The 18134-nt window shown below is 40.2% G+C and overlaps 1 protein-coding gene across 4 annotated transcripts in view; it reads left to right on the plus strand.

The window, feature by feature from the left end:
* PCGF5 (polycomb group ring finger 5) overlaps positions 1-18134 on the plus strand; it is a 55718-nt gene that overhangs the window by 20812 nt on the left and 16772 nt on the right. For 3 of the 4 annotated variants that reach the window (XR_008201429.1, XR_008201430.1, XM_052660878.1), the window contains exons 3-7: positions 5913-5968; positions 6080-6139; positions 8890-9038; positions 14218-14316; positions 16998-17087. Coding sequence is in view for 1 of the 4 variants with exons in the window: in XM_052660878.1 (XP_052516838.1) it covers positions 5913-5968; positions 6080-6139; positions 8890-9038; positions 14218-14316; positions 16998-17087 (454 nt within the window). In the remaining 3 variants the exon portion in view is untranslated. The remainder of the gene's footprint in view (positions 1-5912; positions 5969-6079; positions 6140-8889; positions 9039-14217; positions 14317-16997; positions 17088-18134) is intronic. The other variant, XR_008201431.1, reaches the window with a different exon arrangement.

Here is an 18134-nt window from a genome sequence, read left to right on the forward strand (position 1 = left end):
AACTCAAATGTCACTTCCCGCCACAAACCACTGAACCCATGTTTCTCCCCACGGTTCCTACCATAGTAAAGAGCCCTCATAAACGTTCATCTCTGTGTAGTGTTTGCCATCATTCTGTAAATCTGGATTTTCAGGTCTTATATCTTTGACTTTTTTTCTATTTTAGTGTCTATAGTTGGAGTAATTTGTCTATAAGTAAATGTCTGCTCCATTGGCTTTCAAAGTTTGGTCCCCACACCATTACAATCTTAATAGAAATGACAGTTTTGGGGCCCCACCTCAGACCCTCTGAATCAGCAACTCTGAGAAGTGCTGCAAGTGAGGGACATGGTGGGAGGAAGGGAGGCGGTGAAGGGCGGACAGATGCTAGTTCTAAATACAATGGTGAGGATAGGCCTCAATGAGAAGGTGGGATCGGAGCCTAGGATCGCTGTCTCTGAGGGAACAGCCACGCACAGATCTGGGGGAAGTAGGCCTGTTCTAGGTCAGGAGGGCACCTGCGGCTTGTCTGAGGAACCGCATGGGCAGGGGTCAGGAGCTCGGAGATGGGGCCTGTATCTGACCTAAGCAGCTAGAGGGTGAGATAAGGAAGGCTAAGTAAGGAGAGAGCAGGTTTGGGGCTGGCAGATCTTAGGCTCCCTGGTGGCTCAGTTGTAAAGAATCTCCTTGCAATGGGGGAGACCTGGGTTCAATCCCTGGGTTGGGAAGATCCCCTGGAGAAGGGAAAGGCTACCCATTCCAGCATTCTGGCCTGGAGAATTCCATGGACTGTATAGGACTGAGCAACTTTCACTTCACAGATGGGGAGTTTGGATTTGGACATGTTGAGTCTATTAATCATTTCAGAGAAGAGGGAAGTTGGCTGGTGAATATACAATTCTTGACTTGAGAGAGGTCTCGCTGGGGTTAAAAATCTGGTGGTCTTCAGTGTGCAGACAGTATTTAAAACCGTGGGACAAGACAGGAGTACATAAGGGCATGAGTGCAGAGAGAAGTATGGAGGACCGAGGCTGGGTCCCTGGAACATTCTGAAGTTGACAGATCAGGAAGAGGGGGAGTAACCAGCAAAGGATACTGAAAAGGCACAGTCAGTATAGGAGACGGAAGCTTCCAGACTGTGTGGCCTAGAAGCCAAGCAAAGATGCGTGCGTGCTGGACTGTGATGTTGTAAGGTGAAGACTGAGAGTTGGCAGTTGGATTTAACAATTGGAGGTCAGCAGCCTTGACAGAAGCACTTTCAGCGGAACCGTGAGGCGAAACATAACTGGACTGTTTCAAGAGAGAAGGGGAGGCGCAAGAGTTAGAAACAGCGAGCATCAACAGCTTTTTTTCAAGTTTTGCCACTAATGGGGGCAAAGATATGGGGTGGTCACTGTTCAAAGAAGTACAGTCAAGAAGGCTTTTATTTTGTGATGTGGGAGCAATACTGACATGTTTGAAAGGAGTAATCCAAGGAAGAGCAAAGAGATAATAATAGGAGAGTGGGGGAGAGGGGACATTGCTGAAGCAGTGTTCTTTGGAGGGCCGAGGGTGTGGAGTGTAACAGCTGAAGAGACTGGCTTCATGTGGAAGCATCAGCAGACCCTCTGCAGCAGCAGGTGGGAGGGCAGCGTGCACATGCATGCAGTTGCCACAGGTCGATACGGTCGGTGCTCAGATTCTGTAGACATTTGTGTCTCACTGAGCAGAAAATGTTGGAGAGGGAAACATGTGTTGTGCAGGAAAGTAAGAGAATATGTGAACTGGGGAAGTGTAGTAAGAGTCCTGGAAGTCTTAAAGGCACATCTGGGTTGTAGGTATGAATTTGAAGGGGTGTGGTTGTGTTTTTTTTTTTTTTTTCCAGCCCAATGGCTACCAGCACAAGTTAACAGAGAGTTGGGTTTAACTAGCGTTGTAGTTGTACCAAATAATTTGATCAGGTGAGGTGGGGACAAGGGAATCAAAGGAACATGGAAGCTGTGGCTTTAATGATGACTGACTGAGAAGTAAATTCTAAACTGGATGAGCAGGGCAGAGAGCACATGAAGTTGGCGAGGAATGATGCATATTACAGGGACAGAAATGAAACTGGTTGATTCCTGATCTGTTTGTACATGAGTGAGTGAGTGAGTGAAAGTCACTCAGTCCTTTCTGACTCTTGAGACTCCATGGACTGTGCAGCCCATGGAGCTCTCCAGGCCAGAATACTGGAGTGGGTAGCCATTCCTTTCTCCAGAGAATCTTTCCAACCCAGGGATCGAACCCAGGTCCTCCCACGTTACAGGCTGATTCTTTACCCGCTGAGCCACAGGGGAAGTCCAGGAATACTGAAGTGGGTAAGATCCAACCAGTCCATCCTAAAGGAAATCAGTCCTGAATGTTCATTGGAAGGACTGATGTTGAAGTTGAAACTCCAATACTTTGGCTACCTGCTGCGAAGAGCCGGCTCATTTGAAAAGACCCTGATGCTGGGAAAGATTAAAGGCAGGAGGAGAAGGGGATGACAGAGGATGAGATGGTTGGATGGCATCACAGACTCAATGGACATGAGTTTGCGTAAACTCCAGTGATTGGAGGAGGACAGCGAGGCCTGGCGTGCTGCAGTCCATGGGGTTGCAAAGAGTCGGACACAACTGAGTGATTGAACTGAGCCTATCCCTTCTCCAGAGTATCTTCCCGAACCAGGAATCGAACCAGGGGCTCCTGCATTGCAGGCAGATTCTTTACCAGCTGAGCTATCAGGGAAGCCCCTGTTTGTACATAGTAAGAAGAAATTATGTTAGAGAATTGGCGAATGGGTATGTAGAAATTGAAGAAAAGTAAATAGTTACTATACTCCAGGGAAAGAAAAAAGCTGAACGAGGGGATGTCTTTAATCAGAGTACACTGTGAATATTTATATAGTCATAATCGTGTAAACGTTCACTGTTAAACACAAAAACGGCAGGAAGACTATCAGGAAGAGGAGAGTTAGGAGAGAGTGCGTGTTGGGAGGACAGGGGCATGGCGGGATGATGTCAAGAGAGCTAAAGCCTTATCTCCCACAGAAGGAGGTGAGAAAAATCTAGACAGCAAAAAAGGAATGGCTTTGTTTTTTCTCTGTCTATCTATAATATATATAGAAATATGAAAGTAAATACTAATAGAAACAGCTTGGATTTGAAAGTGGTTGTACCTGGGGTTGTAGGAATCAGGAATAGGAAGGGTGGGGCAAGCGAATGTGATATTTTAATATAGCATTTAAGGTTGGGGGGAGTTTGATTTGTTACTTTTGTGTTAATATATGTGTTTTGTTGATAGAACAAATATTAAGAGAAATAATACTTCTTTTAAATACTGCAGCTGTTAAATAGACTGGGAAAACTGAATGAGTTAGTATGTGTGTCCTGAAGAATAAGGTGACATTGGTTCGGCTGGAGAGTAGGACTGGGAAAAGAGTATTTGAGCCAGGATGAAGAGCGTGAGGCAGAAAAACAGGTTGGAAAAGGCCAGGCATCCCTAGGGATGACTGACCAGGCCAGCTGGCTAGAGAAGAGTGACCAGACAGCAGCACCACCTGCAATTTGTAGGTTGGACTCAAGTTATAAGAACACCTTAAGCCGGGTGTTGGGAAGAAATTAGTTCTTGAGCAGGCAAGTAATGATCAGATTAGTGCCTAAGGAAAATTCGTTATGAACATGTCAAGGATAAGGAGACTGTCTCTGGGCTGTCCTCTAAGTAGGGTGCTAACTGAGGGAACAGAAGGATGGGAAGTGTGAAAAGACTGGGTGGGAGAAACACCGAGAAGGGGGCTGGATGAGTAAACATGTGAAACGAGAGACAGCTAGGTGAAGATAATGCTTGCATTTTGAGCCTACTTGGGAGTGATACGGTATCATTTCTGGATTTAACTTTAAGAAAGTAAGGCAGGTTTTCAGAGATATTTTGTTGAAGGAAAAGACATAATCTTGACATAGATGAACAGAAAGGAGGAGCTTGAGATATTCGGCATCTGTTGGAAATATGGAACTTGAGCTTCACAGAGAGAGAGAGAGAGAGAGAGAGAGAGAGTGTGCGTGTGTGTGTGTGTGATCTGCCTGTATGTTAGTTTTGAAGTCACAAAAGTGGATGAGATCCTCAGGAAAGGAAGTATGTAGAAGAGATCAGAGAGCAGAGCAAAGGAGAATCCTCGGAGGTAGAAGTAGTTGGAAAAAGAAAAATATCTAGGGAACAAAGAAAGTCGATAGGAGAAAAGAAAAATCGAGAAAGGAAATTTTCAAAGAGGCATCGCCAGGCAGCATTGACAAACTGCTGCAGAGCATGAGGAGAAAAATGGCTTTAAAAGTAATTAAAATTTTTTTAAATTTTAACTCTAAAATTTCTTTTAAAATCTATTCAATAATGGAAGTTATTGATGATTTGGGAAGGTCTGTGAAGTAAGAGAAGCAAAAAATATACGACAGAAATCATGTTGGTTATGCTTTCAAAGTTTTCCAGTTGGAAGAAGAGGTTGAGAATCTGCTAACGGCTTGAGAAGGCAATGGCACCCCACTCCAGTACTCTTGCCTGGAAAATCCCATGGACAGAGGAGCCTGGTGGGCTGTAGTCCTTAGGGTCGCTAAGAGTTGGACACAGCTGAGTAGCTTCACTTTCCCTTTTCACTTTCATGCATTGGAGAAGGAAATGGCAACCCACGCCAGTGTTCTTGCCTGGAGAATCCCAGGGACGGTGGAGCCTGGTGGGCTGCCATCTATGGGGTCGCACAGAGTCAGACACAACTGAAGCGACTTAGCAGCAGCAGCAACGGCTTGAGAAGACGATAGGTTAAGCCAGGATTGGGGGGGAGGGTGGTTTAGATGTGAGAAAAGTGTCCATGTTTATTGTCAGAGAAGAGTACTGCAGTTGAGCAGAAGGAAGGAGACGAGAGGGAAGGGTGCTGCAGGAGCAGGAGGGCGAGATGAGAAGTGAAGCCATGGAAAGGAGGAGTTGCTCAGATCCAGGAGGGAAAGGAGACAGGAGCAATGGCAAGATAGCGGGCTTTTGTTCTGGCCACGCTGATGTTTGGCATGCGGGATCTTACTTCCCCAACCAGGGATTGAACGTGCACCCCTGCAGTGGAAGGGTGGAGTCCTAACCCCTGGACCACAAGGGAAGTCCCCAGTATTAGGTTTTTTATTAGGGAAAATGGTCTCACTTTCTCAGAATGGAGATTTTCTTTCTCTACCAGAGTTGTCGTAGAGATTTTGAAAAGTGGCTGGATCAGCTATTGGTGTATAACAGACCACACCTGAATTTCATGCTGAAAACAACACTAAAAGCAGTTTTGATTCCTTGCAGTTCTGTGTGGTTCACAGATCCAGGTGGGCCTGCTGGTCTTGGCTGGGCTCACTTAGGTGACTGCAGTTAGAGGCTGGTGGGTCACTGCTCTGCTGATCCTGGCTGGGTTCTGTCCTGTTGGGTTGGGCTGCCCATGAACTGGTCTGAGATGGCCTTACCAGGGCAGCTTGGCTCTGTAGGACGTGGTGTCTCATCCTCCAGACTTGCTCGTATGGTGGCAGGGTTCCAAGAAAGTGCGCCAAAGCACATGAAATGCCTCAGGCTTGGGCTCAGAGCTCAGCGGTGACACTTGCGCCACATTCTTTGGCCTGAGTATGTTTCGAGGCTGGCCCATATTCTCAGCGTGGAGGAAAAGACCCCCTCCCTTAATCACAGTCCTGTTCAGGGTGGGTAGATTATAGGGAGAACGGGAGACGGGACCATTTTTATCATCTGTCTGCTACTGGGACAGGCTGGAAATAAATGTGTTCCACCTACAGAGTAGTTGGGTATGGTGCTTGTGCTAAAACCATATGTTCTATATGTTGTAATATATGTGAGATGCAAATCTTAAACATTTACATACTGGATTTTAATGTCTTTATTGTTAGTATATTCTCTTTTTTCCTCTTTGGAAGGTTGGATAACACACTAGAGGAAATTATATTTAAGTTGGTTCCTGGACTACGAGAACGTAAGTTACTCCTTGAATTCTTGCAGATTTTTTGTTTCGTAAAATCACCATTTTTGTTAACGATTTTGTGATTGTTTCTATTATTTTTATACTTTTTTTCTTTCAAATTAGAAGAACTTGAGCGTGAGTCTGAATTTTGGAAGAAAAATAAGCCTCAAGAAAATGGACAAGGTGACTTTTTTTTTTTACTTCTATCTGTTGGAATTTCTTAGCTTTTTGTAGCTGTGGTGAACTCATCTCTCTCTCCAAGCTCAAATTTCTCCTGTACAATAATATTGTGTACCCCTTTATATTATGAACTTTTCTGTCATTATGAACTTTTAATATAGAATCATGAGATTTTGTGTAAATGCATGTAAAATCTGGATCAGTCCAATTGAAGGTAATTGGAAATAGAGGAAACTGGGAAGAGAAAAAGGAGATAAGACAGAAAAGTGACCACTGATTATAGCAGAATTAGCTGAAGAGGTATAGGAAACTGAAGAAATAGCCACAGCCTGCAGCTGAACAGTGAGGGGGTTATGGTTGTATTTATTTTATTTTGTATATTTAATAGGAGAAGGGACTTGAATGTAGCTGAAAGCCATATAGATCAGAGGATCTTGCTATGCTCTGATAATCTGGAATGAACTTTTCATAGGTAAAGTTCCAATAATACAAATTTATATATTCTGAGATTTGAAAAATATTTCTAGGTGTTTCTGGGAACTTTCCCCCTCACATATGTTAAGTGTTCACATTTGCCTTTTAGATCCCAGGAGATTCAGCAGTGAGTAATTTTTAATAATTAAGGAAACTGGCAGACATTACTGGGTAGAGAAAAGGCTTTTAGTACGTATATAATTCACATAAAAGGAAAAAAAGTACAACATATATGAAATTATAAGGAAGAAGTGTCCTTTCGTTTTGTCATTTAATAAGAGATTTGTTTCAGGATGGCCTGAATACCACTGAAATTTTTCAAGGATTGCATGTGTTTTTGTAGGCTCATTCTTCTATAGAGCTCAGTTTTCCACCTTTGGTTTTCCCATAAGATTCACAGGATTATCAATTACATACGTATATTTGAAATGGCTTTCTCTCTTCATATGAAAAATGGGGATCAGAGGTTTTTTTTTTGTTCATCTGAACTGTGCAGGACTGGCTTCCTAAAGCAGGGAAAGTTTGAGAATAATTTTGAATGGAATAAGGTAGCAAGGGATTATTTTTAATCTATAATTAAAACACTGAAATGGGCAAAGAAGCCAAGCCTGGCAAAAAAAGACTTAATTAAAGGCTTATTTTACCCAGATGTAAACTGCAATTTATACAGTAGTGCCATAGTAAAAAATATAGGTAAAATTGACTGAATGTTCCCGTTTTTAACTACGTTTTCAAGACAGTAGGAGCCAGGGCTTGTCATCAGAAGCTGTGTGGTCAGGTTAGCCCACGACTGCGGCTTACAGAGGGCCTAGTGAAGGACCACAGCCTGAGCTGTGTTTCTCTCCTTTCCCCCCATATTCTGTCTTTTAAAAATAGTTCTGTCATATTTGGTCTTAAATTGGGTAGAGGATTTAGACCTTTTCTTGGAGCTGGAGCTTGGTCCATAGAAGGCAGTTCCTGTCTATAAAAAGGCAGGAGAGAACACCCACCTCCCCTGTATAGCACATCTGGGATGCTTTTCCACAGTCGTTACAGAGAAGCTAACTCATCTCTTTTTTTTAATCTAACTGGTCTGTTTTTTTCCTGGGCTTTTCTATACTGTAATGCTTGGCTGGCTCGCTCTTTCAAGTTTCAGCTTACATTTTATCTGGAAATCGCCCCTGAATCTTCGCTTCACCACAGAATTTGGGTTTCTTACCCCCTCTGTTATGTGTGCCCACTTGGCCCGTCTTACCTCTTACATCAGAGTCTATCAGCTTCTCCGTCTGTTTTCTTTACTTGCCTGTACCACCTTCTATACCCTGACGCTGTAAGAGTGAGGATGACCTCATAGTTTCAGTGTTGTTCCCTCAGGCTTCGTCTAACAGAATTAAAGGCTCTCAATAAACAAACGAATCATTAAATATATGTGCATTATATGTAGCCTGCTGGCATTTCATAGGTTAAATACATCTGATTATAATATGAAATATTCTCAGGTTTCTTTGATGGTGTTTTAATGTTAGTTACATGCATGTTAACAAAGCTGATTCATTCTACTCGCTATTTCACTAGCTAATTAATTTTGAACTTAAATATTTTAGTTTTACTAAATATTTAGTTTACTTAGTTTTAAACTTTGAATAAATATAGAATTTGGAAGCCTTTTTTTCTTTGATCAAAAACACTTTATTATGTTTATACAAACTTGAAATTCTAATTACATACGTTGACTGAACTGTTTAAACGATGTAGTTAAAAAAAACGTTTTATACATTTCTTTAAACAATGTATGTTCAAAATGATTAATTTATCAAATATATATTGTTGTGTTGTTTAGTGACTAAGTTGTGTCTGACTCTTCGTGACCCCCTGGACTATAGCCCGCCAGGCTCCTCTGTCCATGGAATTTACAGGCAGGATTACTGGAGTGGGTTGCCATTTTCTTCTTGAGGGTGGAAGTATTTTTATATCCTGTCAATTTCTAAGTGGTCTAATCACTAATGGCAGTCATTTTGTGACCAAATATAGTTAGTCCTAAATCTTTCATTTGGATATCCTGTTGAGTCCAGAATTTGTAAGCTATGCTAATGAGTCACTTAATGGTTTTTTAAAAATATTTCCATTATTGAGTTGCTTGGAACATTTTAAAGGTACTAAAATTTTCGGTTATTCTTCATCAAGAACTGTTAAGAAATGTTTTTTAAATTTGATCTTTGTTCTCATGGTTGGTGTATTGTTGCTTAACTATAAAATCAACTTTGAGTTATATCTAACTTGGGTTTGTTTAAATTATACAGATGATATGTCAAAAGCTGACAAGCCTAAAGCAGATGAAGAAGGTGATGAAAACCAAGATGATAAAGACTATCACAGAAGTGACCCACAAATTGCTATATGTCTAGATTGTTTACGAAATAATGGACAATCAGGGGACAACGTAGTAAAGGTGAGTGGACAACTTCAGTTATTATTTTTATAATCATTTTATAGTAAATCTTCTATAACTTGTTGATAAATTTTCCTAGTGTCTCAAAATGTTGGCTTTCTAAGTTTTTATTAACATAAGCAAATAGAATGTCCCTTTCTGATACTTCCTTGCCTGCAAATTGCCAAGCAGTTGCTTGCTTACTTCAGGCTCCTTCCTGATGTCTAACCCTCAAAACTGAACCGTCCTGGGTCAATGCCACCACCTAGTGGCCAACATGGAGAATCACACCTCTATTTCTCCTTCCATCTCCTTTTATACCTTTGTTGGGAGTTCATACACATACACTGTTTTTCCCTTTTTAAGTGTAGTCACCAACTCAGACTCGAGTCATTTCATGACACACAGCACCTTCAACCCTTTTATTCATTCTCTTTTCGTTTTCTCTTTTGTTTCTCTATTTTTATTTGCAACTCAAAAGCTATCCACGTCATGGCTAATACATTTTATGAACAGTGTAGTTGGTTTAGATGGATGTCATAAAGTACCTGTGAACTTTTCCTTAACTTCCTCTGTGTGATCTGTAAGCCAGTGAGTTGAATTCCTCAATGCTGATTAAGTTTTCCCAGCATCTTGCAAAAAGAAATACGTATTAGCATAGTGATTCAGTGAGTATTATCGACTATCCCATGGACGGAGGAGCCTGGTGGGCTGCAGTCCATTGGGTCGCTAAGAGTCGGACACAACTGAGCGACTTCACTTTCTCTTTTCACTTTCATGCATTGGAGAAGGAAATGGCAGCCCACTCCAGTGTTCTTGCCTGGAGAATCCCAGGGACGGGGGAGCCTGGTGGGCTGCCATCTATGGGGTCGCACAGAGTCGGACACGACCGAAGCGACTTAGCAGCAGCAGCAGCATCATGGACATGAGCAAAGATGTAAATAGTAAGTTTTTTCACTCAGGAATTTTTGGTTAGGTCTTACTCATGCAAACAGGTATAATAACATAAGATGACAGATTTAGTTAAGAGAGATTGGTTGGACAAGACGTGTAAAAGCGCAGAGCAGGGGTTAGAGCAGCGGCCTCCGCCCCACCCTTCAGGGCCTGTCTGTTGGCATCTCGTGCTCTGCTGCAGCACCCTTCCCTGTTTGTCAGCCTTCTTTGCATAAGAATTTTTAATGACCTTACATTTCTCTCTTATTCTCAGTCATTTCTGTAATCCCCTTTGGGGGAGGTTCTTCTTAATGGAGATTATGCTCATCCTTTAGCTCTCTAATATATACAGTTATTATCTTGTAGTGAAAATTGAGTCAATCAAAAGGTGGAGTATCTCTTCATAAATAAATGAGAAGTCTACTTCTCTGCAGGATTTCTAGTATGAAAGTTATAAGTCGTTGAATTTCAGATTCATCTGAAAAATTACCTATCCCCTGCCTTGACACTGTTTGACATCTTTGACACCTCACCATTCCAGTTGAGCTTTTATCTTTTCCCTCTTTCCTTTATAGATTTTTCTTCATTCTTGTGCCTTCCTTCTTAAAACAACTTTTACAGCTTGGCTTGTACTGTGTACTGACTTGACTTGGCTTGTACTGACTTGCGCTGTGCTTTCCTGAGTCTCACCCTTTCCCTCTGGCCACTCCTATACTGTCTCTACTGACTTGACTTCTTCCTGTCTTCTGCTTGGTATGTGTGAGTATAGGCTAATATCTCGCCCCCCACTCAGTTATTCTTTCTCTGTAATCATCCTAGGAGGTCACTTCTACTTTTTGTGACTTCCAGCTATGCAAAGAAATTTTTAAATCCCCCTTTCCAAACCTGTCATCACTCCCAAGTTGAAGTATTATATCTCTAACTACTTTTAGTATCCTAACTAGGAGTTTCACTAATACATAAAACTTCACATATTAAAAGACAAATTCACTCTACTGTACTTTCACCGAACTTTACTCCAAACATGCAGTTTCCCTTGTCACTACCATCTTTTAACCAATCATAGAAATTCAAATTCTTACATTTTTGACCTTCTCTCCCTTGCCTTCAACCAGTCATAAGTCCTGCAAAATTTCCCTCAGTCTAAGAAGTGCTGCTGACATTATATCTAGATTTTTAAAAGTAGTCTGAAGTGTTTCCTGTATTCTTGATTTCTTCTGTTATCCAGGGCTGAGGCTGCAGCCTTAGTGTGTGCAAGCAGTTATAGCCACTATCAGGGTCAAGTAGTAAGTATTTTAGGTTCTGTGGGCTAATGGGCTTTGTTGCAACTGCTCAGCTGACTTATTTTAGCACTAAAGCAGCCACAGATGACAGTGGACAAACCGCCCTTGCTGTGTCCCACTAGACATCACTTGTGAGAACAGACAGACAGCCGAGTTTGGCTTGAGGGCCGTGGCCGTAGTGCACCACCTTCTAGAATCAAGTCTTGACTCCTTGTGTTAGCATTCAAGGTCTTTCATTAAAACCCCTGTGTTTATAAGTTTATTTTCCATAATTCCTGGCAGTGAATCATCAAAATATGATTCTTGTCATTTATCTCTGAGCACCAACATAAATTTTGGCACCCATGTATCTGACAAAGAATTTGCATCCAGAGTACATAAAGGCTTATATTAAGAATATTTAAAACCCCTAAGACTTTGAACAGTCCTTCCATTTTGGCATGTTCTTCTCTCTTCTCACCACTGTCCAAGACTTCTGTCAAGATTCAAGAGACTTCTATTTTTGTGATTTTTTTTTTCCCCCCACCTTGGTGAATCCCTTCTGAAATTGGCTTGCATGTATTACTCAATTAGGGCTTACTTTGTTATTGATTAAATCAGTATTTGTGTTCTAAAGGTACCAGGCACTAATACTGCCTTTTATCTTTTTTGGCATGTGTCTTATCCTTGAAACTGGATTATATATTGCATAAAGGCAGAAAAATTACTCCTAGGTTCCTTTATAGCCTTCTCAACTATCTCATTCCTCTGTAATAGGATGAGATTCTCAGTAATGTATTGTTTATATAGTATACCTACTGCAGTTCAAACGTCGAAGTCAGGAGCAAGAACACAGTGAAACTATTAGAATAAGGACCTTCAAAAATTTGCTCCTGCATAAAATCAGTGAAAAAGCTGGCAAAAGTTTTCATAATCAACTTTTTCAGAAATCTGATAGTTAACCAAAGGCTAAAACCCTTGCAGAAACCAATGGAGCAAAAAAATGTCTGACTCTTGGTAAAAATAATTTTAACTTGCCTTAGTCCCATCCTCTACTCTCAGCTCTGAAACAGCCTGGTAAAAATCACAGCCCATTATCCTACTGCAGCTTCTCAAGTACCAAAGGACAGAAGGGAGGTGGATCTCTTTCAAAGCCTAATTTCCAAATAATTATAATTTGTCTGATGGATCCTAGAATACTGTACTTAAGAGGTTGTCTATATTAGACCTGACTTGAAGCTTGCCTAATGGATAAAACCTTCTCCATGGACTAGGGAGGAGCAGGAGGAGGGAACTGAAGACAAATAGACGTTGTTGTGACTGCATGACTGCCTGAATTATAAATAACATTTGGGGCAAAAAGTAGACTTAACCAAAAAGCCTAAAAGGAAAAACTAGAGAGGGAGATGTCTACAGATGTCAAGATGTATAGCAGCTTTGAGAAGCTCAAAAATATTCATGGGAATCTAGAATGACACGTATATACACAGGATTGTGTAGATGCTCAGAAAAGACCTTCAGAGGCCCTAAACTCTCACCTTTGGCAGACATCAAGGTTCTGCACAAGCCAGAAGTGAAGACCAAGGTAGAGTTATCAACAGCTTGGTTAAGTGTTAGAAGTATGCCCCAAAACTCACACAGAGTCCTTCAGCAAAGACTGGGAAACTGACTGGTTCCAGGGAAATCTCTGTTCAGTTGTTAGCTGACCATACATGCTGTAAAGAATACAGACTTTGCAGAATTAGTTTTAAAAAGTCATTAAATAATGACAGGAATCCCTGAGGAGCAGGCAGGAATTTGATTTCCAGTGTTACCACATTAAAATGTTCAGTTTTCAACAAAAAATTGTGAGATGGAAACAAAGTATAGCCCATATATAGGAAAAGCAGCAAATGTGGTGTAAATATAACATTTCTATGGAGAGAATGCATAATTGTTATATTTTTATTTCCAAAGTACTTACACATCAAATATTAAATAATCCAAGCTGGAATTTCATCAGCAATTGATGTCAGACGTTACTGGATTAAAAATTCCAAAAACAAGCTTTTACTACTACTACTTCTACTAAGTCGCTTCAGTCGTGTCTGACTCTGTGCGACCCCACAGATGGCAGCCCACCAGGCTCTGCCGTCCATGGGGTTTTCCAGGCAAGAGTACTGGAGTGGGGTGCCATTGCCTGCCTAGTTTTAAAACCTTTACTCTTCTGAGGCCTCTATACTTGCTAGTAATTTTGAAAAGATTATGCATGATGACACCAGGTCATTTCTACAGGTTCTTTTATCATTAGACTTCCCTGCAGATGAAAATACACTTAAAGGGTCTTCTAGTACCCTCACAGTATTCTCTGACTCAACTGGGGCCTATGAAACATGCTGACAAGTCTGCCCAAGCTGTCTGGAAACCTTGGTGAGGCTGCGCTGGTGTGAGCAGACAGCAGAACGTCCGTGTGCGTCTGTCACTGTTCTCGCGCTGTCTGGAGCGTCAGTCTTCTCATTCGAAATGGGTCAGGTGCCTCTTGCTTTAGATGTGACTTTTAACTTCTGCTTTCTTCGAAATGGATACTTTACCATCTGAATTGTGATCAGGTGTTATTTGTAAATAGATTTGTTTCTGTTGGTCTTTGCTGGGAAATATATTTTGCTAGGAATATATTTTGACTGGATAGGTCCACTTTCTGACTTCATGAATTAAGGAACGTTTCCAAATTGCTGACCTAATTTCCTAAGCATAAGTAGCAGTAACACTTTATATCTTTTAAAGATCCAATAGCTTGGTTTTGTTTTTGTTTTAATGTTGATAACTTTTAAGATTAGGGGATATAATTTTCTTCCACAAATTGGGTCAGGTGTATCATGTCTACCACCTCATTTGTGGTGTTCATTCTAGAGTGGTACTTATATTTTATTGATGTTTAAGTTTAACGAGTGGATTCGTACTGCTAAGGAAATGAGGAAACCAAAGCATAGTGAAATATTTTCGTTAATAATCTTTATTTCCTTTAGGGGTTAATGAAGAAATTCATTCGGTGTTCTACACGTGTAACTGTGGGAACTATTAAAAAATTTCTAAGTTTAAAACTAAAACTTCCAAGTTCTTATGAGGTAAGTTAATAATCTAATCTTGATTATTTTGATAATTCTAATCTGAAGGAGAATTCTAACAAAAGAAAGTAAAAATTAAGAATACATTTAATTTTGTGGAAACTTTGGTTATTTTCATGTTAAAATTTTAATTTTTGGATGTAATATTCTATTTGTATAATCTGTATTTTTGAATTTAATGTCCTGACTAGAACATGATACTTATAAATTTAACATTTTATAATTAGAGGAGATATTTACCATTAAGTATTCTTGAAATAAATATCCCAGCTAAAATGGATGGTTTTTTTTAATGCCTGCATGCTTTATGGTATGTTCTTTTTTTCAGTCTGAGACCTTTTCAATGCGTTTTAGCATTCTTTAAAGACTTCTTTTTCAGATGTAAAGCATTGTTGTTTTATGAAAAGGGATTTTGTAATTGGTATTCATTTAGTTCTGTCCTATGCAAAAGCGATACATTGTCTAGCCCTAGGTAACGCCAGCATACTGTGCCTACGTAAATGTAACATACTAGTTTCTGTACAAGAGAGGTCAGTTGCCCTGATGTTGGACACAGCACAGTTTGTAATGTGTGCAGTGTTTCAAGGATGTTTTCCATCCTAAAGCTGTGGCTGTGACATGATGAGGGAACATGGCTACCATTCCTCACGCACACAGATGGCAGTCTTGCAACTTGTATTAATTTCCTCTTCTTCCCTTCTGAGATCCACTGCTGCTAAGTCGCTTCAGTCGTGTCCGACTCTGTGCGACGCCATAGACGGCAGCCCACCAGGCTCCCCCGTCCCTGGGATTCTCCAGGCAAGAACACTGGAGTGGGTTGCCATTTCCTTCTCCAATGCATGAAAGTGAAAAGTGAAAGGGAAGTCGCTCAGTCATGTCCGACCCTCAGCGACCCCATGGACTGCAGCCCACCAGGCTCCTCTGTCCATGGGATTCTCCAGGCGAGAGTACTGGAGTAGGGTAGCACCTAAAAAACCTTTAAGACCAAGGCTAGATTCCTGTATAAACAAAGGCATCAAAGGGAACATAGTGTTTTCAAGCTTGTATACAATAGTATTCATATGAACAATCATAGCAGAAACAAAATAAGATTTAAACACAGGCATTGCCAGGTATTAAGTCTGTATCTTGAGGAAACCTCTGAACCTGAATTTATTTTAAAATGTCTTACAAATAACTAATTAATTTATGGATTAAGGATTAATTCTTATATGTTTGGTCCTATAAATGTAAAACAAATTTCCAGAGATAGCAACTTTTATATTGGGGAAAAAATTGTGAACATTAACCAAAGCCATATGTGCTTGATAAAAAGTAAAAGATAAAAACAACTTATAGATATAACCACAGTGAAATAGAAAATGAAACTTTATAATTTGGTTTTGCTCTTTATTCTCTTCTTGCAGAATACCACTTGCAGTTTTATTTCCTTACTTTCAGGTGTGACTCACTGAGTTATTTTCTAGCTTTCAGGAAGTTATTAGAGCTGAGAGAACTGTTACTCTCCTGCAGTCCTACTGCTGGCCCTTACTACACTTCTTTATAGAAAAGGATGGAAGGGGAAGAGACTGACTCCACAGACAGCTTTTTTTCTATCCCAATGCTGAGAACATTATGTATGATTTTAGTAGTAGTTACTCTTCCCCCTGTTATTTTGCTGCCCTACAAGTAGGCCAGTAATTTAATGAAGTACCTAACAGCTGAAGCTTCTGTAACAGCATTGGTAATTCGGGCAGGATGGTTTGTTTGGTTTTCAAATGACAATAATAGAAACTGTGTACCTGATTGTAATTGCAGCCTAAGTAAACCCCTTTACCTCTTTGCTTATGGATTTTACAGTCAAGATAAAGAAAATAGAGTTATCTGCCTGTTCTTTTAAAAATAAAGTGGTTTCTGGAAAACATTAATGCGGGCCCATTTATGTCACCATAAGTCATCAAAAAATTGATATAATTTAGTGCAGTTGGAATTACACTCATTTGATACATAAAGTTCAAAACTCTAGTCTCTGTTTAAATAATTCTTTAAAACCCTTAAAAAGTTCCTTTGGGAACTTTTCTGTAACATCTTACGGAAAAACTCGAACTTTTTAGCCAACCCAAAATTATGCAAGTCACCAACCCAGCAAAGTGGGAAGGGAGAGCCCTGGGAGATTCAGGCTTGTGGTCTGGTCCTTACTGTTCTGTCCGCTTGAGTGCCTCGAAGGCCCCCCAGACCACATATCCACAGCCATTCACTTTTCCTCTGCAGATGCAAACTGATGAAAGCAGCTCCTCCACATGAGAAATTGATTCATAAGGTAAACGTGACAGGAGGAACTGTGAGGTTCCCACAGTTTCTTCTCAGTCAGTAAGAGGCAATCACAGAAGTAAGTCTAAAACCTCAGAGGCTGCAGAGGCTAAGAAAGCTCACAGTGCATTTCAGAATTGTGTGCTGAACTGGAGGTGGAGGTATGGGGCAAGACAGACAGTGGCTCATGCCACTTATATATGAATTGTTACTACTTACGAGGCGAGCCTTTGTTTTTAATAGAAAGATCCAGTGTTCTTTTCAAATAATGGATACTACTTCTATTTTGATATGACTATTTGAATCTTATTTGAACTTTGAAAAAAATGTGTAAAACTCTTATGAACTGAGAGTTACTTATGTTAATGGATCTGTAACTATTCTTTTTTAAGTTGGATGTGCTGTGCAATGGTGAAATTATGGGGAAGGATCATACTATGGAGTTCATCTACATGACCAGATGGCGACTAAGAGGCGAAAACGTAAACTGCTTTTATATTTCCCTATGTCTATAATTAGTTTTTTATCATTGTGTTAATCAAATTTAACAGTTACTGAGACACTTTAAAAAAAAAAAACTAGGGAAAGAGAAGAAACTGGTTCCTCAGTGACTGCATGATAGCTGATCCCAAGACTAAGGTCTGTGGTAAATGTGGTTTTGTTATGTTTAAGGTGAGTTTAAAACACTGATCTGAATATGTTCAGAACTCTTAGAGTGGAGGAGATGGCACTTAAATTTTTTTTAAAACCCCAATAAAATATGGAAACGTCTAAGTTCTGCCCTAACTAGTATGTTTAATGGTGTAGATATTTTTGTTTGTGGTAGAGAGGACAAGCAGGGTAGAATCGAGATACTCTTTTTTTTCAGGTACCTTCTTTACACTGAAAATATAAGATTGGACCGAAGGGTAAGTGAGTTTGCAGTGGTTTCTGATACCAGATTTAGATTATTGTGCCTGAGGCCTCAGGAAATATGAGAGAAATGATTAAAAGAAGAAACCTAAGAACATTTTTTTTTAACCCCAGAGGAGTTGGTATTTTGAAATATATCTTTGATTAGGGTTAATGTGAATGTTCTAGTGTATCTTACCTGAGTTATATGTAACGTCAATAGGAGGGAAATCTGAAGGGGTAGGAATTGCAAGGCTAATTTGTAGCAGTAAGAAATACAGTAGTAATTATAAAAACACAAAATTAAGAACTGTAGCCTCACACAATTACAGTGGTTCAAAAACATATTGAATGTAAACATTTGTGGAGCTGTGTTTCCTCCAGAAGAACTGTCTTGGTATGACACAATAATAAATGAAGCATGTAACTTCTTAAGCAGAACTTTTTTCAATTTGCATCCCACTGGGATGCTGACGCCTTCTTTGTGAGGCTAAGTTCTCGTGACCAGGAGGAATAAATTACGTTCTAGTCCTGCCACCAACTGGTTGTGTGCCTTGAGGAACTCACGAAACCTCTCTAGGGCTCCTTTTTATTTTTTTCCTAATTGTCTTTGTATTTGGTAAATTAATGCTTGCCTT

Source organism: Budorcas taxicolor, chromosome 23, assembly GCF_023091745.1.
Source record: "Budorcas taxicolor isolate Tak-1 chromosome 23, Takin1.1, whole genome shotgun sequence".
In the NCBI taxonomy this organism is placed as follows: Eukaryota; Metazoa; Chordata; class Mammalia; order Artiodactyla; family Bovidae; genus Budorcas; species Budorcas taxicolor.